Here is a 26,688-nt window from a genome sequence, read left to right as displayed (position 1 = left end):
CCGGAGAGATTCGGGAGGGAGCCCCCTGAATTTGATCAGTTCCTTCCGGAGCAATACCGCCAGTGTGAATGAGCCCATAGGGGTTCCTTCCTTAGGCAGGGCACATTGAATTTCACAAGGAACCTATGTACAGTTTACATCTGGGAAAGCTTTTAGGTGCTGTATAGGTTAAATACACCAGACTGTACTCCCAAATTGTAATCCATTGAAAGAGTTTTATCTTTTTTGGAAGCAGAAATTTTCAAAGAGTTAAGTCTTAGTCTTTTCCTTCCCCTTTCTTTAGGATAAATTTGATATCTTGAAAGCTAGGGGGTTATTTATTTATTTATAGGGGTAGCTATGTTGGCTGCACAGCAAAATAAAACAAAATCCAAAATCCACAAGCAGTAATACCACTCTTGGGCCAATACATTACGTGAGCTTTCAAAGCTTCACTGACTTCTTCATCAGGCAAAGATGATAAAAACCACACAGGAGAAAAACGTTGATTGATGTTAGAGTCGCAAGCCTACATCTGGTGCATTACAGAGGCCCATTCTGCATGGGTGGAAAGTACGTGCTCTGCGCGTACAAAATGGCAGCGTCCATTCTACATGGGCGCCGCCATCTTGACATAGTGGATGCTTAGCGTCCGCACGTCGCGCGGCGCAAATCACGTCGCAAGTGCACCACTGGCGCCTCACAACTTCATTAGTGCACTGCAATAAGAAGCGCTATTTTGGGGCTTCTTTTTTGCAGCGCCGGGGAGCCTCGCGATTTGGCCGCTGGGGCTCATCCACGCTGCTAATGGCGGTGGCGGCAGACCACCGCTTTCAGGCAATCTGTAACGAGCCAGAGTTTCTTTACTTAGACCCCAGCCTCTAAAGAGTTTATTATTCTGGCTTGTGAAAACTCGCCTAGTAGTAATAGGTGACTAGAACATGATTGAAGGTGGGAAGACAAGGGATAGAAAGCTTGTCTTTCCTCTGAGTCTCCCACTAGCAATCAAATTATCTGTGAGAGCATGAGTGCAGTTATGTGGCCCTCCAGATGTTGTTGGATTGTTTCAGCAGCCTTAGTCAGCAGAGCCAAAGGTGATAAATGTGGGACAACAAGCCTAATGGGCCTTTATTGATGTTGGAAATCTTTAAAGGTGCAAATGAAAATTTAATGCACCAAGATCTCATCCTGATATTCCTCAGGATAGCAAGAACTGAATTTTAAAAGGGTGGAAGAAGCTGCAGGGTTTTTCATTTTGCAGATGGTTAGAGAGAATTTTGTCATTGATCCTAATGAAAAAACTTACATTTGGAGAGGAGTGATGAGAACAATTTTGATTATCTTGTTATTGTGCTTTGAGAATTAACTTTGTCCATGGACCGTCACTGAAATATATGTGATTTTGGACTGACACGTAGTAACCTACATATTTACAGTACTTTTTGTACTTATCTATTTTTCTAAGTACATCTGTGCAACTGGTAATGATGCTTCATTGTGTGTGTGATTTCCCACATCTGCATTATGGAGAAAAATGCCCTCTCCATTCCACATAAAACTGAATCTCTCTGTTTGTCTTCTACCAGAGTATGTATGTTTGTACCTAACAACTGGAGGGAGGTATTTACAGGACTGTTATGATCTATATTAAAAAGGGGCAGAGAGGGGACCAAAGGATGGAAAATAAGTGCATAGTCTTAATTTTAAAAATGGTAAAGGTAATTGTTGGCACAATCACTAAACCACCTCCTAAGGAAAATTTGCCCATCTTTTATTTAAACGAAGAGAATCTGTGAATTAAATCCATTTGTTAGTCCCAACTTGAGTAGAGTAGGTATTACATAAGTACTGATTTACCAAGTAACCCTGGCTCAGTGGAGTCATCTTCTCTAGCTGGATCTAACAATGAAATTTAGTCCAGTGTTTTTAATGGTTTCACTATAGCTACCACCACCCCCCCTCCATAATTGGAACATGGTGAGTAAAACTGCCATTCTTTCTTTTTCTTCAGGTATGCCAGAAGCATATAGTCATGTAGTTACCCCTCCTTTACCTATTGATTTCTGGCTGCCAAAAGATGGTTTATACTACAGACCATCATTTGTCAAAGTGACAATACTGCTATAGTGATGGTACTATTGTCTTGATAAATAATTTCTGTTGTTCATCCAGCCCCATGATTATGCAGTATTAAAACCATTTAAGGTTTGAGTTTTTTTTAAATTATTTTCTGCTAAATGCCAACAAATGTGTGAAGAGAAAAGGAAACTTAAACCTGCAGCTAAACTAGAAAGTGATTGCTTACGCTCACTTGAAATACTGTAAATAGGAAGGAGGGAATAAATCAAAGGTTAAATTGTTCAGCCCATGTAGATTCTTTCCACAATTATAGTTCCACCTTAATTTTTTTCTTTCTCTCCTGTCTGGTGTTGTTTGAAGAAGCAGAGATCAAATTTCAGGAAGGGAAAGTCAGCCTGGTTATCTTGAATCAGAGTTGCCTCATTCCCTTTCTACTCACTTTATCCTTTTAATCAGTGACCACATCCCTTCTACAGTTCAGCTGCAAGTTAATGTTTGACAGACATTTGTTGCCATTCGGCCACAGGGAACTCACACTGCAAGCTGTCTGGGATGGCAAGCAACAGTGACTGACTGGAGGAAACTGACACCTTAGCTACCCATTAAGGAGAACTGGAGCCACCATTACACAGTGTTTGAGGAAGAGCTACGTGCAGAAAAGAAGACCAAGAAGTAAGAAGTTTAAACCCTCTGGGATTTCTTATTTCTTAAGGTGCCTATGAGGTTATTTTATTTCTTTTCTTCCACTGAGTCCACAAATAGGGTGGGCTGCTTGCTAGATTAGATCAGGTAGAAAAGTTGTTGAACATACTCAAGGTGTATGTGAATTACTGTATTACGGTTATAGCTTCAGACTCATGCATAGTTGCTTAGAAATAAGGCTTCTTTACTTCATTAGGTGTTACATTAGAGTAAGCACACACCAGATTGAGCTGGAAGCACAGTAAGAACATTGAGACAATGACATGCTCTGAATCTCCCCCTCTCTTTTGCAATTTCTATACATAGTTCTGCACATGGCGACACAAGATGGCGAGCCAGATTGTTGGGATATAATTGATGACAGCCACATTAAGGAATTTGAAGTAGCTCAATGGATCAAGATTACTCTTGCGCTTGTATACATCATTGTCTTTGTGGCAGGTATCTTGGGCAACAGCATTACCATCCACACTACTAAAGTGCTCCAGAAGAAAGGCTACTTACAAAAAGAAGTTACAGACCACATGGTGAGTCTAGCATGCTCAGACCTGCTGGTCATCTTACTGGGGATGCCTGTGGAGTTCTTCAGTATGATATGGAGCCCCTTCTCAACTCCTAAAGGGGACCTGGCTTGCAAGTTGTACTGCTTCCTTTTTGAGGCCTGCAGCTATGCTACAGTGCTGCACGTGGCCACTCTAAGCTTTGAAAGGTACATTGCCATCTGCCACCCTTTCAAGTTCAAAGCTACATCTGGACCTTGCAAAGTGAAGATCCTCATTGCTTTTGTCTGGATAACCTCTTTTCTGGTGGCCCTACCACTTCTCTTCGCAATGGGGACAGAGTACCCTTTGGAAACTATCCAGGGCCATCAAAAGTTGGTTGCATGCAGAAGGGCCCAGGCCCGGCACCATATGCCTGACATAAGGCTAAATGTGACTGTATGCACAAGCTTGTCATCCAAATGGAGAGTCTTCCAGTCTAGTATATTCACAGCCTTCATTGTGTATGTTGTGATACTGGTATCTGTAGCATTTATGTGCCGGAGTATGATGAAAGCCCTGATGGTCCACAAGCAAGGGACTCTGGCAGTAAGAGGTGAGAGGGAAAGTCAACATCAGTATCTAAGGAAAACTGAGAATCCTGAGGGCAGAACTTCCAGGAAGCAGACAATTCTCTTCCTAGGTAAGATCACAGTGGAAACAGAGAAATTGTGTTGGGCGAGTGGGGGAAATGATGATTTTGAGAAGGTACGGGATGAGAGACAAAAAGGCAGACATAGGATTACCTCAGGAAGAAATAAGGAGAAAATGCAGCAGGGTTTTTGCATCATCCTTTTCAGTTTCACCATTCCATACTCATTATGGAAGCAATTCTGCTCAGCAGAAACCAAGTAGTTTGCATAAAATGTATGGAACCTATGTAGGGTGATATTAAAGCAAGCATTAATGCACTCACAATGGGCATTTGAGAGGAATAGCTTTCATTTCAGCTGCATTTCCCTTTTCTTTATATAGAGATCCAAATGGCTGGGCTTTTTCACAGGTATTGGGGCTGCCACACATTCCATCACCTCCCCCATCATCATTTAAAGAAAGCTCTCTCTATTGAAATGCTTCCATTTTAAAGCTGAAGGCTCTAGCTTGTATAGTGCTGAATTTTGCATCACTTAAATTAAGTGTGTGATCTTAAAATTCAATTTGCCTTGACTAGTCATCGTGCTTGATAATATCTTATTCCCATTCCCCACCCCATTTTTAGATAAATGAAAGAAACCTTCTGCATTACTGCCCAGGAAAAATATTCTATAGTCAAAGAGGGTAGAAGGATGGAATAGGGTTCGGAAGAAGGAAAATGGATTAATATGCGGATTGTTGTATATTCAGGCCTTTTGGGGGGAAATGAGAAACTCTGAAAATCACATCCTTGCATTGGAATCCCATGCATTTCTATTCAGAAATAAATCCAGTTTGCATTCCTTGGGTAGCTGTATCTCAGGAAAGTGGAACTATTGTAGATATTCCCAATGAAGCACAATTATAATTAAAAGAGAACAAATGTTGGAACAATTGTTTTGGTCTCTGCCCATTGTTCTTAAAACAACAACAGCAGCAACAACTTCAAACCTCATTTGGATTCTCATTTTATTGGATTCAGTATGGATTTGCAGCCTGGGGCTGTAATCTCAAATCCTTTTACCTGCAAAAAGGCTCATTGATGTTAATAGAATTTACTGTATTTCTGAATAAATATGCTCAGTATTTGTTACTTTTGTAACCATGTGCCTTTTCAAAAAATGTATTTTAGTTAAATCTTGGCTTTTGTAAAATCCCAACTCTAGCTAAATCTGTATTTCACAAAACCAGCACTGAGATTTTTGTTAATGGTGGCCACATTATTTTTCTAGTTTCTTTTACTAGCTCCTTTCCTTCATTTTTAACATATAGGTAAAGTTACCAGATCCTGTCTGATCTTGGAAGCTAAGCAGAGTCAACCCTGGGTAGGACTAGGTTGGGAGATCACCATTGAAATCTAGGTGCTGTGGGCTATATTTCACTGGCAGAACTACCTCTGAGTATTTCTTGCCCAAGAAAATCATACAAGATTCATAGGGTCACCATAAATCAACAAGTGACTTGAAGGGATATACATACAGACAATTTTGGTATGCCTGAGAATCATTTTTTTTAACTATTGGGACCTCATGGACTGTCAAAAATAAAAGTGCCAGAAGCATGATTCTTGTTTAGAAAAAAAAGTTTTTTTTAAAAAAAATTTTTAAGACAGTGCTGTCTGTTCAACCAACCTATTTTAAACCTATTTAATAGCTTAATCACCACTTCTGCATATTTATTTATTACTTAAAGTACAGTAGTAATATCCTACCCTCTATTTAAAGATCTCAGGGCAACATGCAATAAGCCAGCCTGACTAATTTAAATGTATAAAAGTTCTTTCCATCATGAGATAGTCTAAGGTCTGTAATTTGGTAGAATTCTCCAGTGCACTTTCCTGAGCTACAGGATTAGCTCACTAGCAGAGAATTTACTGCATTTCATTACACTCTGAAGCCCAGGATTCCATAAGATGGAGCCATGGTGGTTAAAGTGGTAACAAAATGCTACAATTGCCTAGTGTGACTATACCTCTGCAGGTTTCCAACAAGAAAATTTCTTGCCAAAGGGTACAAAATAAGGTGGAGAGGTTAAGGATGGAGGGAAAAACAGCTCCAAGACTATACTGTGCTACTCCTGGATCTGTAAAAACCTCAGTACAGATGTACACTTCTCCAAAGCGTTTGGAACTAATAGGGCAGTGATAGTAGTGTTGAGACTGACTGAGTTAATCTGGGACTTGTAGTCTTTTAAAAGGTAACTCTTCCAAACTCGTATTCACCAGGACTATCCAGACAGGGACCCTGATTTGTGAAATCATGGCAGCCTTTTGTGAGTTGCTAAGTGTGTGCTAGTTGCAACTACTTACATTTCATAAAAACTTTGCAACTGTGAGAGGCTGATGCTATGCTTGGGAGTCTTGTGGAGGCTGTGAACCAATATGAATTCCTACCACACCTTAGGGCTAGAGAAGAAAAAGCTTTCACACATTTTCTTTTGCCTTCAGCTAGGCCCCACTAACTTCAAGATACAGAACTGTTCCATTTCTTACAGCTCTTGTTCCCTTTCTCAGAATACTTTTTCTTTCCTTTTGAGCTTATTAAAAGGCCAGTAGCTTGGGAATTATGTTTGATTCTGATCTCTCTTGCCACATTTTTCAGGCTAAACCTAATCAAGTTGTCATCGCACCATCTTGAGAATCTTTCCAGGCTGTGATCCATGTACCCTCAGCATCTTATGGTGGGGTCTTAGATGCGCTTTTCATCATGTTCTGCTTGAATTGCCACAATTCTTTGTTTTTGCTTGCTTGCTACATACTGTGCTAGTGCTGCAATAAATGAACTTGCTAGCATGTGAATGTGCATACATCCAAAGCAGTGGGTTTCCCCCCTCATTGCTTTTGTAAGACCCACTGGATATTTGTGGGGCTGGGAAGGCTGTGGTGAAGAGACAGAATAATAAGTGTGATTATCAATTCTAAATGCCCACATAGAATAATGTTCTATATATTTTCTAGTAACTTGTATTTTCTTTTTATTTTCTTTGTCTCTCTCTTTTTACTATAATCTGTGTTCAGTAAAGCTTCAACGTAGGCTGAATCTACACAGGCTAAATAATGGGTCTTACCTCGATCCCAGTCTTGTTGGGACATACAATATTTCTCTCCTTCAGTTGTGAAAACATTTACTTTCAATGAACTTTATGGTGATTTAAAAAATAAACCCTTCCAGTTTACTCTGCTGTTCTGAGGAAGAACCACGTTTTTAAAATGCTATTTGATTAAATGAATATGCAAATATGTAAATATGTAAATGCATTGTGGGAATTAAAAACAACAACCCAGCAGCTGATGTGATTGTGTGGCCAAACATAAACCGATAAAGCAACCATGTGCCTTCAGTAGAAACACCCCCTTGTACCAATGTGGCTATGTAATTTGGGTCCTGTGTGACTTTCCAAAGAGATTTCAGTTTGGATTAAAACTGGCGAAGTAAAGGAGTCAAACTGGGGCAGGGATACTACACAGTGGAGTTGGAATTCAGCCCTAGTTGTTTGTCTAGACTAGAGAATGAATTTTCCAGGTAACAATCCCAGGGTATATCAGTGCTGGCTCTGTCTAAGAAATCGATTGTACTGGAGAGGCCTCTCGAACCAGACATACATACTATTAATGTCCCCTCATGGGGGGGGGGGGGGGGGAGTAAGCAGTAACATACATATATTTAATGGCAAAAGTTTGTGTGTGTGAGTGAGTGAGTTAGTGAGTGAGTGAAAGAGAAAAAATAAACTGCCAAAAATACAGGATGAGAAAACAGCCAAAGGGTCAGCAAGTTACTTCTGTATAGCCAGTTTCCTTTAAGATATGTGAAACAGTAAACTAAGCCAGTTTTGACTAATGTCTAGTTTAAAATAAACAAACAAACAACCTTTACTTTTCTTACTGTATTATTTTTACTGCTGCTTACAAAAACAAACTTGTTACATGTTAGCATTAAGTATTCATACAAAAACGATAACAACAATAATGTATTAAACATTTTATACAAGTGTTTGAAGCACTTCTGGACTATGACTTTGGTGAGCAGTGTGTGAATGCACCTCAGCTGTGAAAATCCACTGGGTCACCTTGGGCAAGTCCCAGTCTCTTAGCCTCTAAGGATGGCAATGGCAACCCCCCACTGAAAAAACTTACCAAGAAAACCCTGTGGTAGGTTTGCCTTAAGGCGGCCATAAGTTGAAATGACTTGAGGACAAGCACTGCACTGAAGCACTTCACATATTATCTTTAGTAATTTATGTAAGGCAGGTTTCTCATGCTATCTTATGTCTTAGTATAGGGGAGACCTGAGTCTTGAGAAACAATGGCTTGCTTAAAGCCACTGACTATGTCTGCTGTGATCTCCAAGCTCAGATACTTATCTTTGACTAGCTTCCCCACTTTTCCTACAGTCTCTCTACACATACTTCTGGTTTTACAAACCTAGTCTGGGGTGGAAAGCAGGAGAGCAGTTCTGAAAACCAAATGTGATTTCATTATGATTGTTGAGTGTTGAGTTTTTCTCATGTGTTTTCTGGTATTTGAATTGCTAGATCATGCAGCTTTCTCATACAACTCAGATGCTGACCTCTGAGTCACATTATTTGCTCTAGACTGTGAATTACTTTTTATGCTCATTCAGTTTGCTGCTTGCAACAGCCACTGTGCTGAAAAGATAGTTACAGTACTTCCTGCCCTGAAAAAAGCATCTACAAGTCTTTAAAAAGGTGTGCGAGGACAAAACACATGCCAAAATGGCCAAGTGCCCACTCTCTGAAGCTTGGACCTATTGGCCACTTTGTGGCAAAAACAATTTTGAATCCCTCTTCCCAGAGTCAGGGCTTGCCAGTTCTTTGCAGCTGCATTGGGCACTATTTGGAGCCCACAGAGCACACTTTTCCCTTTCTTGTTTTATTAAGACAGGCCACAGGTGCTGTGGTGTGGCTTCAACCTTTTTCCTTAAGACTTCCATGCTATACGGACAGACTGTCCTGAAAAAATACTAGTACTTCAAATCATGCTATGTCTGGAAAATGTGATATTGTGGGCAGGGTATTCTATCAACAGAACGTAAAGAAATGCTCAGTTTCATTAAAGAATTATCTTAAGGTTGGAAGGTCTTGTAGTCTGTAGTTGGCCACCAATGCTGCAATGTGTTCAGCATGACTCATTCTTCCCTAGGCCTCTCACTACATTCCAGCCATCATGTGTGACCTTCTCTTGTCTCTGGTGGAAAAACGTTTGTGTGACTTGGTGCAAATAAGAGAAAACAAAAGAGGGGGAGGGAGGGAAAAAGTTAACTGTCCCTTGGCTTCTTTGTGGTTAATGCTTTCTTGTTGAAAGCAATTTTGCATTAATGCTTACAAGTAAGTGTGTCTGTCTGTCTATTGGGTTGAGGTGGCAAGGGAGGGTAAAAGTAGTTTTTTTCCCCCTCAGTGGTTTCTGTGCAGTATTTCAAACGACTCTTTAATATGAGTCTTGCTAATTAACTTCGGTTAGAAAATAAATTAATGAACAGAAGAGAGAAATCATGGCCTGCATCCATGAGAATAATATATCTGAAGTTGTGGCTTTCATAAGAATGATGCTTTAGGGTGCTTTTAACCCAGGCATAACGAACAGATATATTGTTTACAAATTGCTGAATTTAAATATTGTAATGTTGCATTCCTGTTTGCATTTCATTTAGCAGATGGGTCAAATTAAAACAAATATTTGTTCATTCCAAATGTACTTCTCATTGAATGTGAAATGTAAATGACAACACAGAGCAAAATGTCTTGAAGATCTAGCAGCAATAAAAACAATTTAGAGTCTTTCTCTCGTCTAGTTGTTAAAAGTGATAACTTCTATAAAATAGAAATTAAATTCATAAATCTACTGCTCAAGAAGGGAGAATGTTTGGAGAAAAACAAATAGAAACGTATGGAGTTTTAGTGCTATACTTTGGTGTAATGACTGAAAAATAATGGGGGAAAAAAGAAAACGCTTTAGAAGGGGGAAAGCAGGGGTGCTTGCACTGGATTTGAAGACGAGAACAGGACAGTGAAAGAGAAGAGGAGACACATCTTATTCAAAATACTCAGAAGTGGATATTGTAATGATTGGTGTAGGCAGATGTTACCCAAAAAGATGGAGGTACTGGGGGGGATCCTCACCAACTGTGTCAGTGTCTTTAAATATTTGGAAAATTGCTTACTTCAAAGGACACTTTGTGAAAGGCTCGGTACTCTTTGGGTCATTTTCACTTCTCTATACCATTACTAATTGTGAGAGAACTACATATTTAATGTATAAAGAATTTTTTTATATGGATGGAAATACTGTTACACCAAATGGGAAAAATGAGTTAGTAGGAGACAGCAAAGCTATTACAATGCAGCTGTGTAGTTCTTATGGAAAGGATGGGGCATGCATTAAAAAGAGAGAATATAGATATATCTGTAAGCAGAATACATTAGGAGCTGGCTGACATTTTCTGTATCAAGGCTGGCAATTTGCTTCTCTCTCCCTCTCCTTCTTTCATACAGTTCTCCCATTTTTCTTTGAGTTGCTCCGTAACACTCAGAATAGCATGCACCTTCCCCCGCTACTATTGTAAATATAAAACCGTGCTCTAAAATAAAATAACAGTACATTCACTCCAACACACAATAGTACAGCGGACTACAGTAATCAGTCTCTTGCACTACAACTCATGGAACACATGCTGATTTGAAGAGAGATTCTAATTCTTCAAAAGGAAGCCCACAGAAAAGTATTATTGTGTACCTCTATGAATGTGTTATTTTAAACCTGAAATATCTCAGTTCACAGCATGCTTTGCTGTTATGTCTCCATTCAGAATCAAGTTGGTATAATTTGGACTTGGAACAATACTGGGGGGGCACAAAAAAATGAATGGATCAATTCTGGCAATACTTGTTTCTTTAAAAGTGGAAATGATTTTGCTGACATAAGGTGGGAAGGCAAAAACAGGACCTTACCAGTTGTGGTCTCTCACTTCTAGAATTCTCTCTTCTTTTTTGTAAACCAACATCTTCTCTGCTGACCTGCAGAGAAATAAAAATATTCCTATTATTTCTGCATTTATATGGTTTGCTGCTGCTATGCTTGATCTGTAACTTGTTGCTTGTTTTATTTGCTAATATTTCCTTGTATCTTTATTTCTCTATCTCTTTAGAGTGACAATTTTATAGTGTATATTTTTACATTTATAACCTATTTCTTAAATCTCACAAATAAATAATATAAACAAATCTCATAAATAATTTTGTGGGAATGCAGCATAACAAATTGAGAAACCTCCTTCTAAAACAGGTTTCTACACGAAAGACCGTCTTGAAATATGACCCTACAATAAAAAGAGCTTTCTCTAGAGAGGAATAGTGCTTGAATTTGATGACTGTGGATACTTTAAAAATTTGATTGTAGGTTCGTTCAAAAACACTCTGGCAGAATAGTGTGGGGGAAAAAAAGCTACGTTTTCTTACAGTAGTAGCCTGTAAGTTGTTAAAACAGCCATTGTGGTATAAGAGTGTCTCAAAAGCACTGAGAAGAAAATAGGCAGACATCACAATAGCCAAATATCTATGAAAAATGGTTTCAGTGGTTCTGTCCACATAGATAAGAGATGCTGAAATGGACAAAAATAGCAGAAGTGGTCCTGCGTTTTCACCTGAGCCGGTTATCAAGTTAGTGAATTTAGTAACAGCCTTTTTAGAATTAATTGAGCTACTGGGAAGTTATTGTAGGCACTGCCATTCCTTTAAATCAATTTAATGTTAAAGTTCTACTATGCTAGACACACACATATGACAGCAGAGCTTGGAAGAAACTAATTACAAGTAAGAGATTGCTAGTAATTAATTACTTTCCCCAATCACTAAAGTATGACTACATGATGACTGTAGCATCATTAGAGATAACTGCACTCTGTTTGCAGTGTTGCTAACACTTTAGTGGCTGCATTAAGTAGTAGAGAAAGAGCATCACATTGTTCAAGTGCTGTGCCCTGTGTGGGTATTCAGGGGACAACAAGCGTCATGGGAAGAGTGTGTGTTTGCTGTCATAAGCAACTGCATGTAGTGGTCAAATACTTGTTTATTAAAAGTAATCAAAAGTAGCTGTTCTAGTTCTTTTTGAGAAATGGAGAAGTAAAGAATTGCTGTTTAAAAACCTGTAAATATAGCAATGACTAGCTCTGGATCCATAGAATTATAACTGCAACATATTACTTGTTTAAAGGTACATTTCCAAGAGAGCAGAACAATTCATTGAAAGTTCCTCTTCGGTTTCTGTTTCTTTGTTGTTTTTAAACTGACTTGAACAATGTAGGGCCTTAAAAATGTTATGTTGAATAAACACTACAGAAGAGAAAAGGAGCTTCTTCTCCACTCAGAACTTTGTTTACTGATGGGAAAGGCCTGCGGGGTGGCTGCCTGTAAGATGCTATCTTCTAGATGGGTGAAAAACTTCTTATGCCCTTACAGATGATATTTAATTGTGTTTGTTAATACAGAAGGCATCAATGCATAATTCCTCCCCCTTTGCTGGAGTAATGCCAAAATTGCCACAGTTCATTTTAAATGTTATATGTGAGATCCAACGTGTGTAGGGTTTGAATGTTGGACTATGGCTCTGGAGACCAGGTTTTGAATCCCTGTTCAGCCATGGAAATCCACTGAGTGACCATGGGCAAGTCACTCTCTCTCAACCTCAGGTAAGCCCCCTCTGAACAAATCTTGCCACAAAACCCTGTGATAGATTCATCTTAGTGATATTTTTCCACAATGTCACTCTTAGAGAGGACTTATCCCAGGAAGAACCAGGAATGCTCCAGCAACAAATCATTCACTGGTTCTTCCTGGGATAGGTCCTCTCTAAGCATGATATGTGGGAAAATCTTTGCTGCAATTGCGTGACTGTCCCAGGAAAATGCCTTGTTAAACCCCTAATTTTCCGCCATCTGATAAAGTCTTATGTCATCCTGATATCAATAGCCCTGCTCCAGTCTTGCAAACCCAGGGCCATGGTGTCTTTGATTGAATCTGTTTGCTTGGAATGCAGTCTTTCTACCTTGACAAGCATTGTTGTATTTTGTAATAACTCATGTCTTGTCATGATATGACCAAACTACAATAGTCTGAGATTAGTCTTTTTTGGCTCTTAGGGAGAATTTAGAATTATTTGTTCTGGAACACATTTATTTGTCTTTTGACAGACAATGATGCTTATAGAACTTTCCTCCAGCATCACATTTCCACATTGTTCGTTTTTATCCTGTCATTTATCTTTTTGACCATATGTAGATACATGTCCATCTTTTACAATCATATATAAAAATATGTAACATGAGGACATGGAAGTCTTGACCTTGGTATTCAATGATACAGCTTTACACTTTAGGATTCTGCCTAGTTCCTTCATAGATGCTCTTAGAATAACAGAATCATGGAATCAGAAGAGAGCTCAAGGGCCATCCAGTCCAACCCCCTGCCATACAGCAAACTCAATCAAAGCACCCCTGGACAGATGGCCATCCAGCCTCTGTTTAAAAACCTCTGAAGAAGGAGACTCTGGCACACTGCAATGGAATGTGTTCTCTGATCAAACAGATCTTACTGTCAGGAAGTTCTTCCTAATTTTGAGCTGGGGCCTCTTTTCCTCTAGTTTGCATCCACTGCTCCATGTCCTAGTCTTTGGAGCACCAGAAAACAAACTTGTTCCATATTTATCTTATTTCCTGGTCTTCTTTGTATTTCATGACTACATTATTCATTTTGATTAATGATTCAGCCAAGCAATGCCTTCATCACCTGCTTTAAAGTTATGCAAATCTATGTGCTCTACATAGCCCTGTTTGTGTGACCAATCTCAATAAACCAAATGCATGATTCTGGTAATCCCAGCTAGAGTGGTTCATTTCATTAGGGGGGCTTTCAGTGGGTTTACTCTTGTTGGGATGCCTAAGAAGATTCAGGCAAAAGATTCTGGTAGCATGCACTACTCAAGCTCTGTTTGTGCTCAGTTGTGTGAACAGACTCTATGTTCATACAAATTGGATCTACAGGCCCATTCAGCATCTTCCAGTTACACAGACAGTTCAGTAACACTTAGTGATGTTTCTGGAATGCTCTCTAGACATAAGTAGAAACAAGACAATTTCACCTGGTGGAATAAATGTCGATCTCTATTGATTGTGTACTTGACTGTGGAATGAATATCACAAACATAATTATAAACTTTACAGTGACTTGAGTATTAAAACAAATAACTAAAAAAAAAAAAAGGAAAGAAACAAAATTCATAACTGGATAAAATGTATGTATAGAGTGCCAGCAAAAAGACTGTGGAAACATCAAATAAAGTTTCTTCATTATTTACATCAGAGAATAACTACTAACTTTTTTCCCTCAAAGGTGCTACATGATTTCTTTGCATACATCTGTGCTTACAGAGAATAGAAAAAAGAGAAACAATTTTTTAATTGTTTTAGCCTGAAAGCCTGGAAGAACTGAAGAATTAGGAAAATAAAATATTACTTCATGATATTTTAAAATGCCTTGGTAAACAACTGAAGTTATGATGTAGACCCAAGTAGGAAGGAATCTTTGGAAAGATGGAGATTGGGCCACTTCAACATGTAGGTAAATAATTAATTCTTCTCAAAAATAGGGAAAGTATAGGCTGCAGGCCTCATGCAGGACCCAAGGGCATTTTTATGCCCCCAGCTGCCCAACTAGCCACCCAAAAGCATTTTAAAAGCAAATTTCCCCCTCAACTGCCCCCACCCCACAACTCCCCTATAATTGGAAACATCTTAGCCACTTCTTGTGGTGTGTTAGGTTTATTGAATGCCTTTATTTCAACAGAAAATTACCTGGAATTGTACTTTGGGGTCACTTTACATTGGGGAAAAAGATTCACAGAATTGGAAGGGGTCTCATGGGATATCAAGTCCACCCCTCTGCTTAATGCAGGATTTCAAGATAAGCCATGGCCTTCCTCTGAGGCTGTCAAACCCCTTCCAAAAATTAAAGATCCTCTTGATCAGACCTGCTGTTGCTACCAAAGACGTTCTTCCCAGTCTTTGTGAGGCTCAGCCCATCTGTATCCGGTAGTTCTCTGTCTCAAGAGTGAAGATCATGGTCCCAGAAGCCAGACCTCTCCCATCTACATTATCTACATAGCCAGGCATTCAATTTTAGTATCACCCTGTCCCTGTATAGTTCTCTATACTTCAGTGGCTGGCAAGAATAGTGCCAGTCCCTCAAACCTCTTCAGATTCCCCCAAACTTCATAGTCAAAGATGCTCAGATCTGTTCTTGGTAGTGTCATTGGTGCTCACATGAATAAGGAAAAAAAGGGTACTGATCTGTGTTCTTATCAGTTTGGGCAGATTGTCAGTGACATCCTGGATATATGTGTGAGAAAGACAGTACACTTCCCAATTCATCTTTTCAGGTTGGCACACAGGCACCTCCATATCCCTGAGCAATGACTCCCCATCCACCACACATTTCTTTTCTTCTTGTTGAGACTGGCAACCTTGACTTTTTCTTTGGCACGTGGTATCCCTTGTTGCTGGTTTCCTGTATGAATATCTTCAGTGCTGCTATCCTCATGAACATGTAGGAACACAATTGCTTAGTTGGAAAAGTTTTGTATGCCTTCTGTATGGTCTGCTCCTGAGAGTGACTGTCCTCCAGGGTGGTTCCTCATTGTAACAGTTTCTCCCTGTTGTTTTTGTAGGATCAATTCTCCTTGTGTTCTGTCCAGAAAATCCTCATGTTCTCTGATCCACTGAAGGGACTCAACATGTGGCTCTCTGGCAAGAGAGTTATCAATATGTTTTTGCTGCTGGTATAATTGGTAAGGTTTTCTGGGAAGAAAACAAATAAATTGTACCTAAATTGCAACAGACAACTATGGATTCTTCTACTTTTATCTGCACAGTTATTTCTGTCCCCCTTTTCCCTGTAATATATATAGGGGACATAGCTGTGCATATCACAAAATGTGTATCACTGGCTCAAAAGCTTACTATCTCTCCTAACCCACCTGATTTTCTGTTTACAATGACTTCAGCAAAGGCTAATGGGTAAAAGTATGCAACTGAGCTTTACTCTCCCAGAGCTTTACCTCCCCCTGAGTATAAAATGACCGAGAGAGAGCCAAACCTATGACAAAATTGCCCCACCACACATTCCTTGGGAATCTGGGGGCAAAATCAATTCATTTTTTATCTCAATTTTTTTTATTAGACAAAACATATATACATATATGCACTCATCTTGTACATAAATAGAATAACCACAAATACAATCAATACATACAAACAATCCAATCCAAAACAGAGACTTCTACAATCTAAAATGAGCCTCCCACCCTCCATGTCAGTTAATAAATACATATACATTTTGTACTTCTTCATTTTTTTTACTTTAATCTGTATTTTCACTTCTGCCAAATCCATCTATCTAAATACAGCTCAGTAGTCAAATCTCACAAATGTATTTATCCCTTTCCTCTTTAAATACTTAATAAATGGTTCTCAGTTTTTCAGAAAATTTTCTTTTATCGATGTAGACAGTTTATCTATTCCAGCCATCTCTATCATCTTTAATATCAATTCAACTTTCAGTGGAATCTCCAGATTCTTCCAATATTTTGTTTACAACCCTCAAGCTTCCAACATCTTGACAAATTCATTTTATCAGGTGTTGTAGTCAGGTGTATTGCCCTCTCAGTTTCCCTGATGGAACAATATGGACCCCTAACCTCTGACAGTTGCCCATCCTTGATCTAGACTATTTATTATAAGAATATAAGAAAAACCCTGCAGTATCAGACAAAATAGATCCTATCTAGTCCATCATTCTGTTCCTACAGTAGCCCTTTTGATGCCTACTGAAATCCCACAAGCAGGAAATGAGCCCAATAGCACCATCACATACATGCTCTCCAGAAAATGGTATTCAGAAGCAGTAGCTGCCTCTGGCACTGGAGACAGTATATCCACCATGAATAGTAGTTACATATAGCCTTATCCTCCTTGAGGATACTATTATATTGCATATACTACATCTATGCTTTCTCAGTCAACATAAACTTGACAGTGGTACATTAATCCCATCAATCGACTGGCATTTGCAGCACAGCAAAAGAAACCAAGAACAGGAATTCTAACTTATTCTTAAACAAAGTGATGCACTACCTAAACATGTATCAAAATTGCAATGAGTTGATTTTCAAGACATGTTTGTGTTATATCTGAACACTATTTGGTTGTGAAGTATAATTAGAAGCCCATGTTGGATCTTTTCCTCTCCTATATCTAAGACAAAAAGAAGCAAAGCCCCAACACTCTAAAGCTGAACATCTAATTTTTTCACAATCAATCTTGTGTTGGCAGATTAATGTGTAGCTCAAAATAAGGGTGTCTTGCTTAGAAAGAAATAGCCTTTCAAAAGATCACTGAGGAAATATATTTTCTGAGGCACCTGGCAAATGGATTTGCAGTAGGACAGATTACTTCAAGTAGTCTGCTAAAAATATGTGCTTGACATCTATGGATGACTTGAGCACAGTAAAACTTGACAATGCTAGGACTTCTGTTACAGGAAAATTAGATGTTTCTTCATAGGCTGAAAATTGTCTGTGTTTGGATTGTTGTGGGATTGTTTCCCACCTCCTTTTACAGAAAAAGATACAGCTTGGGGACAGAATGAAATGTAAAGAACAACTTGATTGATTGGTTTTCAGAAAAAAAATATATGGCGTCAATTCTGTGCTTTGAGTTCTTTGGAGTTCCTTGTTACACTCAATTGCATTTCTTTTTAGGCTTCAGTAGAGTTATCAAAGATGTAGATATTAGTGGCTTTAAATTTTTTTCGTCTTGGTGTCCTGTGCAACAACAATTGTGTGAGAAGCTCATGAATAGGATACTTGAGAATAGGCTATATTCATTTTATATCCACAAAATGAAATAAACTGTATTTGAAACAAAATACAGTTACAACAATGAATAACAAAAAAGTTTAAATACCAACTAAACAGTCGTATTGAAAACATTAAACATGTTTTAAGTGGACACAATAATAATAATAATAATAATAATAATAATAATAATAATAATAATAATAATAATAATATGTCACACCCCTGTAGTAACATTCTGCCTTTCTATATAGACATTTCAAATTTATTGCTAGGCATTACCGTTCAGGCGAAAACTACATGACTGCCAAAAATTTGGTCACAGTTAAAGATGCTTCATTTTTTAAAACGTGAGAAGTAGTCATTTTTAAAATAGTTTATAGCTTTCATGTTCTGGTGACAAAACTCTCATCTCTAATTCTAGATCTGAGAAGCAGATCTAATCTCTTAGTGATGAAAGGAAGGCACTTTTAGAGGGAAATGGGTTGGAACTTTTCCTTTAGAAGACAGGTTAAGGAACATCCTCATGCTTCTGATTCACATTTACTCTCTCTCTCTCTCTCTCTCTCTCTCTGTGCTAATATTTAGAGACTCTTTGCAATTTTAAATTAATGTTTGGGATCCTAACTAATGTTCCAATGAATGTCTACTCAGGGTAGCTTTGCTCATTGGATGCTCTCATGGAAAAAAGAGAGAAGGGCACAATTTTTACTGTTTTTCCTTCTGCTCTTGTTATTGGTGTGTACTCTAAAGATCCCTAAACCCCCAAAATTCTGCTCCAGTGGACTTCAGGAATTTCTCTAACAATGATGGACTAGTGATACAGGGGACAGTGGAGTGGAAAGGAAAGTTATGAAAATCACCTAGAGAAAAGGCAGGAGGCTGGAATAAATGGCCCTTGTGGTCCCTTCCATCTCTTTCTATGATTCTATGAAAATTGCCTGATCTTCTAGTGGAAGCTTCAGCTGGATCAGAGTCCTTTCTGAAGATGGAAGTTTTTTTTTTCCTTTCAAAGAAAGAAAGTCCTAACCCAGTATTTCTGATCACATTCAAAATGTTGTTTTTCAACTCTCAAGCATGTATTTTGTTTTGGGGTGAAGGTGGTGCTATGATTTTTCTTAAGATAAACAGTGGAGAACAAGGTGACCTGCTAATTTGAGTTGGCTCACTAGATGGAACAGCAGCATCATGTGAACACATACTTATTAGATGAAAATTGTCAGGTGTGAGAAGAATCATAGGGTTTACTTTTTTAAAAAAGTGCATTTTTTGCTCATAAGGCAAGAAGGGAAGGAACAAACCCGGCAGGCAGGGAAATGTGAAAATGTGTGGTCACTGTCAGGTGAAATTTAGGGATGAGGTGGGGGTTTAGGTGTCAATGTTCTCTACTAAATCTTAGAGGCCATATAATAAACTATGTAACGTAAGCTATCGGAACAAATCACTTGATCTGCCGGATCTGTATAGCCTTCTGAATCTGGTTTTTCTTGATTCAAAATTTTGAAGGTTCAGTGTAACCATTGCATAAGGCTTCAAAGGGGTCCTGATCCATAATCTTCTGATTGATTCAACATCTCATTAATATGTAATTAATGTCTGTAAATGCAAAGGAGTATCTTCAAGGTGATCTGACCTTGAGGACATGTTAATTTTATTATCAGATGTAAAGGGAATGCAGATAAAAAAGTTACAATTTCTGTAGTATTTGACTAGATAGATCAAATCTGGATCTTATAAATATTTTTTAAAGTTACTCCTGGGATGATCCAGAAGAATGTGTTATTGCTGCTCTTACTGAGCATTGCTCAGAACAAGGTGGATATGTCTTGAATATAAAGTGAAGTACTGGAACAGAGTTTTAACAGAATATAATGCTGTGTTTTATTTTTGTTTTCGTAAACTTCTCTACTAGGTTTGGAAACTGCAATAGCTAGTGATTAAGCCCTGAATAAAGTGATGGAGTGAATATACAGTAGTGGATCACTTTGTTCTGACTTTCTTTCATGAACTTTGCCTCTAGGTAACCAGGGCATTAGGGAGAAGCAGAGTTGAAGCTCCAATTTACAAGCAATTCATAGACGTTCTATCTTCCTTCTATTAAAATTTGAAGAGCTGCAATTATTGCTTTCTAGCCAACATCAGAAGCATTATTGGAACACAAAAGGTTTAATTTTGAGAGAAGTGGTATAATTGGAATTGGAAACAATGGAAGACTAGATAATAGATTTAATATTCATAGTTGAAAGCTTTAATAAATCAGCTGTGGAGTTACCATAAAATGAGTCCTATCTACTTGGAGCTAGGGCAAGATAAAGAAGAAATCATGATCTAGAAAACAATAGTGATGAAATATTTCCACTGTGGGGCTTTCAGTCTTACCAGTCTTGTTGGGAGAAAATAAAAAAAGATGATAGGGTACCTTGCAGCACCCATCCTAGATCATTTTTTGACCTGGTTTATGAAACATTTTCTTTACAGGGCTTAAAGTTGCATTGTTGCAACACTGTGTCATTGCTGCATTGATAACTTAAGGAAATGGCTTTTGAATATGATGTTTGCTTTCAAAGGTTAATTCCCATCCAGGCTGCTTGCATCAGTACTAATAAAGATTAACTGTTGGTATTAAAAAGTTACCATGTGACCTGGAGTGGCATTCAGTCATAAAGCCTGCCTTTTTTCTTCTTTGCCATCAAGTCAGTTTTGCCATATGGCCAACCCCATTGTATCCTGCTCAGGCCCATCCTCATTCCCAGCTTCTACCTGCTCCAGTACAGAAATGGGCGGATGTTCAGATGCATGCATGGCAATGCACTGTGGAGCTGCTGCCACCATTGCCTTGCCCATCATTGCCATTCTACATTCAGTCCTCTGCTGCAGCCCATAAGGGCAGAAATTGGGTGCTTGGCTTCATCCACATGGTCAGGTGCCCCCTTATGACATCACAAGCCATGTCTGGGGCCTGCATGTTGCATTGATGCAGTGGCTGTAGATAAGGGGGTGCATGGCCATCCAGTCCATCACCTGTCACTCTGGAGTTTCTGGGAAACTCCACTGCAAACTACCAATCTTTTTAGACCAGGATAAAGGCCAGTTGAGCTGAAGTTGGGCCACTTCCACCAGAATGCCATCTGACCTGCTCCTCCCCAGCCTGGGACTGTTGGCCTGCATTATCTAAACAAAATGACACCAGGCCAGGGAGAACACAGACTTTTTGGCTCATGCATACAACCCCTTTCTTGATTGAATCAATCCACTTGTAGTATGATCTTCCCCCTTTCCTACTTCTTTTCCATTTACTAAGCATTATAGTTAATGACAATGAGTCATGTTGTCTCATGATATTCCAAAGTGTGAAAGCCTTAATATAGAAGCTATTGCACACATTAATTTCCCCCTTATGGGAACGGAAGGAGACTCTTGGGGCCGTACGCAACTGGGAAATTTGTCCTCAAAATGACCCCATTCTGTTCCGTGGCGCCAAGCCGTCCCCATCCAGTGCTGAGGAGCTTTAAATGTTCGGGTCTGAAGTCTTCCGACCGAGCAAAATGGCACCCCTCAGCACTGAATGGGGACAGCTTGGTGCTGCGGGACAGAACGGGGCCAATTTGAGGACAATTTGATGTGCGATAAAATCAGTTTTTTCCTGGTTGTGTGCGGCCCCGAGAGTCCCCTTTCTATTCCCATAACTGTGCAATAACTCATAACTTCTAAGTAATCTTGGGTTCTAGTTCAGGCCATATTCAAGTACTAATTGTTATTCACTTTGGCAATCCATGGTATCTATATAATTCTCCCCCAACACCACGTTTCAAATGAGATGATTGTTCTGTCAGCTGTATTCACTGTCCATTTATCACAATTATATAGAGAAATTGGAAATACTATGCTGTGGATGGTTCTAACTTTCATATCTAATAATATACTTTTACACCTAAGGATGTTTTCTCTAGATCCTTCATAGCTGCCCTTCCAGGTCTTAGTCTCTGGCAGTCTCCATTTTTATTAATGACTGGGCCAAGGTGTAAAAACTCTTAATTGTTTTAATATATTCATTATAATGGATAATAAAGGGTCATTATTTATGTTTTTTTAATATACAGTCATAAACCTGCTGTTGCAATTTCTTCCTTAACATTACTCATTAGTCATTCTAAATCTGCTGTTTTCTGTAGGTAGTATGATATCATATACATATTTAAATTATTGATGTTCCTTCCCACAATTTCACTCCTGTTTCCTCTGAGTTTAATCCTACTTTCTTTAATTATATAAATTAAAGATTGCATGATAAAATGGAATCTTGTTTAACCTCTTTGTCAATTGGAAGCCATTCTGTTTCTTCATATTCTGTCCCAATGGTAGACGTTTGTCCTATGGGAAGGTCACACTTGAGGAACCTGACTACAAAGAAGCAGTTTTTCAACCAGCAACTAATCACACTATACTACATCTGTAATAAGAAATTACATTACATTATTGTCCCTTAATCGCCTCTTAGAAACTGGACAGTTTTTAAAACCTAGGAATTTAGGACACTGCCCATATGTTGGATCAAACTATTTATTTGTCCATCTATAAATAAATATATTGCTTCTCCCCGACCATTTGGGCTGGGGAGGAGATTTTGCTGGCCTCTCATTAGAGACCAGCATGTTAAAGGAAAACAGCATGCTCTGCTGGCTGTTGGGAGAGGAGGGGGCGGGGTTTAGCCTGCTTGAGGCTTCCCTGTCCAAACTCCTCTCACTTGGCTTCAAACGCTGGCCCACCCTCCCGCCTCGACATCAGCGTGAAAATTAATTTTGGTCGCCTCGGGGCCGGGTAGGAATTTTCTCCCCTTTCCAAGGGTTTTTCGCCTACCCCACACTGTTGGTTGAGGACTTTGACAATTGGCATGGGTGTGGTCATAAATAGGTTCCACGCATAGGCGGGGGGAGATAGACGTTTTGGTGAACACCTCGGCACCCTCCTAAAGGGTGAAGCTAGGTCTCTGGAAATCACGTTTAGGTCTTGCGAGTAAACGTGAAGGGAAAGAGACTTGCCTTGGGGCTGGCTTGAGATTTAAACCCTCACTTAAGTCTGGCGAGTTAAGTGGGGGAGTCTTGGGTTGGCCTTCCGGATGCCGGCCGGGGAGCAACCCAAAGTATGGATTGCCCTTGGGGCACAGGTGTTTTCGCCCTTTGGAAGCTGGGGAATTGGTCTTGGAGCAGACCATCTGCCAGCTGTTCCTACACAAGGTTCTCCCCCCTGGTTTTTTGCAGTTCTCGAAGAAATAAGTTTAAATAAGTTGAGTTAAATAAAGTTGCCCATTTTATATCCCAGTTCTCTTGTGTCTGGTCTCATTATTAATGAGTTGGTCAGCAATTACTCTGATTGGCAACTGTTTGCCATGATCTGAGATAATCATAGCACCTGCTACCTGGTCATTTTTAACTGGAGATGCTACTGATTAAACTTGGGATTTTCTGCATGCAAAATATGTACCATTGAAAATGGTTCCACCCAAATGCTAAATCTTGTAAACATTTCATTTATCGATAATTTGTCTGTATTTTCTGATTTATATACTTTTTTTGTATCTTGCTTTTCTATTTATAGAATATAAGACAGTATACATAAGTTTGCTATGTGATCTCTCATCTTACTTTCAGCAATGGGTTTTGTGTTACTTGCCTTTCAGGATGTTGAATTATGTGCCTTCAACCTTTCAAACAATATTCTAGTAATTTGCTACTAACTTTGACCATTTCTGAAGGCTTCTATCTTTTCCAATTTAAATTAAATGAAATATTGGAACTTTCTAAGGTCCATACTACTGTTTGCTGAAGCAGGCAGAAATGAGCCTTTTTTTAAAACCATGTTCTCAGAAAGTACTGCAATCATATTTAGTAGGGAATTCTTGAGGGAGAAGAAATATTTGCAGCCAGGCTATATCAAGAGGTCTACCAAGGGTAATGAGGAATTCAGTTCTGACAATCTAAAATATCTACTGCTTCTTTTAAGTATAGCTGGACCTATGAAACCTCATCAGTATGTAATATTGAACTGAATAAGGGCTATAGCCCAGAGCCATTGATTCTTCTCACCTGATTCTTTCTCACACAACACCCATATGCAAAGGATAGTTAAGCCAATCTGTGTGAATGGTAAATGGGGACGGTGGACTGCAAATCCAGCTTCTAAAGCCCTTGCCACAACTGAAGCTTTTGATATAACTCTTTCTTTAGACCATGAGTTCCCAAACTTTGGTTCTCCAGGTGTTTTTGACTTCAACTCCTAGAAAGTCCAGCCAACTTGGCCAACAATCAGGAATTTGTATCTGAAGTCCAAAGCACCTGGAGGACCAAAGTATGAGAATCACTGCTTTAGATCAATCGCATCACAAAGTGAGCAACTGAGGCATGGGAAGTCCTTACTCCAAAAAGTGGTGTGTGCCTCATTCACTGATATGTTGAGAAGTTCCCATACCCTGCTTGGACTATGAGCCACTGGTGAGTTAAAGTGCATGAAGAAAAAATATCTAGAACCTTCCTATATGAGTGAAGGAGATGGCTAATGAAAGCTTCTCTCAGGCTCCTTACAACTTGGATGTAAATGGATGAGATTCATGTACAGTTTTCTAGGGATGAGAGTCTGTGTGATAAGGAGCCAGATGTATATGTTTTCTGGGTCAGAACCCCGGATCGAGTTTTTTCTTCTTGCCCTACAGTTATTTTGTGATCACAGTGCCTATTGTGATGGTGGCAAAAAAAAGTCACTTCTTTCCCAATTTTCTAGTTAAACACCTTTGGCCAACACAGCTTTGGGAGAATGTTTAGAGGTGTATGTAGCACAGGTCAACAAACTGAATCCTTAAAATCTGTTGTGGCCAATTTGCATTAAATTTTGCAGACAAAATTGCTTCTGTCCATCCTGACTTTGATGCCATAGTTTTAAAAGGATCAAGGATGGAGACAGCCACAACACCATCTGGCCTTGTTGTGAATATTTTTCTACTTGTACAGCTTGAGGATGGGCACATTCTGCTTAGATGGCTAGGGTCAAACACCTGCAGATGGGATTTTTGCTCATAGTGTATTGTGAAATGTGCCAAAATTATTTCCTACCACATTTGTAAAAAGTTGACTGTGGTTCAATAATGCGTGGTCCAATTACACAAAGTCTTCCTTGGCCTTGAAGAATATTTAGACCAGGGGTCGGCAACATACGGCCCGCAGGCCGCATGCGGCCCGCCAAGGCCTAGGGGCCGGCCCCAGCCCGGCCCTGCCGCAGATTGCCGCCGGGGCCTTTGACCTTCGGTGCAGGTGCGCGGGGCCTTTGTGTGCAGGGCAAGCGGCGGGCAAGGGGGGCAAGGAGGAACAAGGGGGGCAAGGGGGAGCAAGAGGGGCAATTGTCTATAGAAGCCTCAGAAACATGCATTTATATTAACATTTTTAAAAAAATCATCAGATATTTTTTGCGTGTCCTCCATTTTTTAATTATAAAAGTGTCCTCCATTTTAATTTTTTGTCCTACATTTGGCCCAGTTTATTTATTTAATTATTTTTTTTTTAAAAAAAACTATTTAATTATTTTTTTGGCTGCAGCCCCCCGAGTTGTCTGAGGGACAGTAACCCGGCCCCCGGGTCAAAAAGGTTCCCTACCCCTGATTTAGACACTACAGTCAGTGCAGAATGCAGCAGCTAGACCACTTGGTGTTCAGACCAAGTTATATGTACAGTCATCCCTCTGGATTCACTGACTTCCCATTTGAGGTTTTAAATTTCCATAGATAGGAAGCCAGGAGGGACAAAATGGCATGTGCGCAGGAGTGCATGGCCATTAAAAACAATGGAGCTCCAATATTTGTGGTTTTTCCAATTTGTAGATGGGAGACGGGTCCGGTATGGATCCCCTGTGAATTGGAAGGGAAGACTGTATTTGTTTATGTTGGCTGCATTTCAGATATTCAAGATTTACAATCCTGGGATTAGCCTTTAAAGTTTATAATAGCTTGAGACTAGGGGCCAAAAGAGATGGAGCAAAAGAAGTGGCCAGAAGCTGCTCCTGCCTCAATCAACTCAGGACTGTGGTAACCACATGCTGTGGTCCTGAGGATGCCCACTGCAGTGGTCCCAAATGTGCTGCAGAAAGAAGCAACCCCAGTGCAGTTTGGGGGCATGTGTTGTCTAATCACCATGCTCCCAAACTGCACAGAAAGCACCTTTTTTCCTGTCTATTTCTGGCCTAGGTTATTGGAAGGATAGCGTATGTTCTTATGAAGCAGTTGGACTTTTAAAATCAACATCTCACCATGAGAACTGTGAGAGTGAAGAATGGTGTTGTGACTCTACAAATTTGGAATTGATTTCCATGGAAAATGCATGTGGCATCCTTTTTTGGAGAAGCTTCAGTCAGGGACTTACTTGCTTCATCCAGGACTTAGACATTTTCGAGTGATATCCTTTTAACTGTGACTTTATTTGCTATTAGATCTTGCTTATTATTTACGCTTTTATTTTCAAAGTACAGTGGTACCCCGGGTTACGAAATTAATTCGTTCCGCGGCGCCCTTCGTAACCCGAAATCTTTCGCAACCCGAAAAAGCCATAGGCGCTAGCGCTGGAAGCCGCGATTTCGTGCGAAAAAGCGCCGAAAAGCACCAAAAATTTTTTTCGTAAGCCGAAAAAAAAACGTAACCCGGAACAGTTTTTTCCTATGGAATTTTTTCGTATCCCGGAAATTTCGTAACTCGGTGCTTTCGTATCCCGGGGTACCACTGTAACATGATTAGCCTTTTGCTGTTCTGGGTGAACTAGACTGACAACCATATAGAAATGCATTTATTGTATTGTAGTGAAG

The 26,688-nt window shown here is 39.4% G+C and overlaps 1 protein-coding gene across 2 annotated transcripts in view; it reads left to right on the top strand.

The window, feature by feature from the left end:
• Positions 1 to 2,563: 2,563 nt before the first annotated feature.
• Positions 2,564 to 26,688, top strand: part of GPR39 (G protein-coupled receptor 39) — a 196,509-nt gene continuing 172,384 nt past the window's right edge. The window contains exons 1-2 of one of the 2 annotated variants that reach the window (XM_042454908.1): positions 2,564 to 2,770; positions 3,067 to 3,942. In XM_042454908.1, coding sequence (XP_042310842.1) covers positions 3,075 to 3,942 — 868 coding nt within the window. In that variant the 5' untranslated portion in view covers positions 2,564 to 2,770; positions 3,067 to 3,074. The remainder of the gene's footprint in view (positions 2,771 to 3,066; positions 3,943 to 26,688) is intronic. The other variant, XM_042454900.1, reaches the window with a different exon arrangement.

Source organism: Sceloporus undulatus, chromosome 1 (assembly GCF_019175285.1).
Source record: "Sceloporus undulatus isolate JIND9_A2432 ecotype Alabama chromosome 1, SceUnd_v1.1, whole genome shotgun sequence".
NCBI lineage: Eukaryota > Metazoa > Chordata > Lepidosauria > Squamata > Phrynosomatidae > Sceloporus > Sceloporus undulatus.
This window is presented reverse-complemented; position numbering and strand designations above follow the sequence as displayed.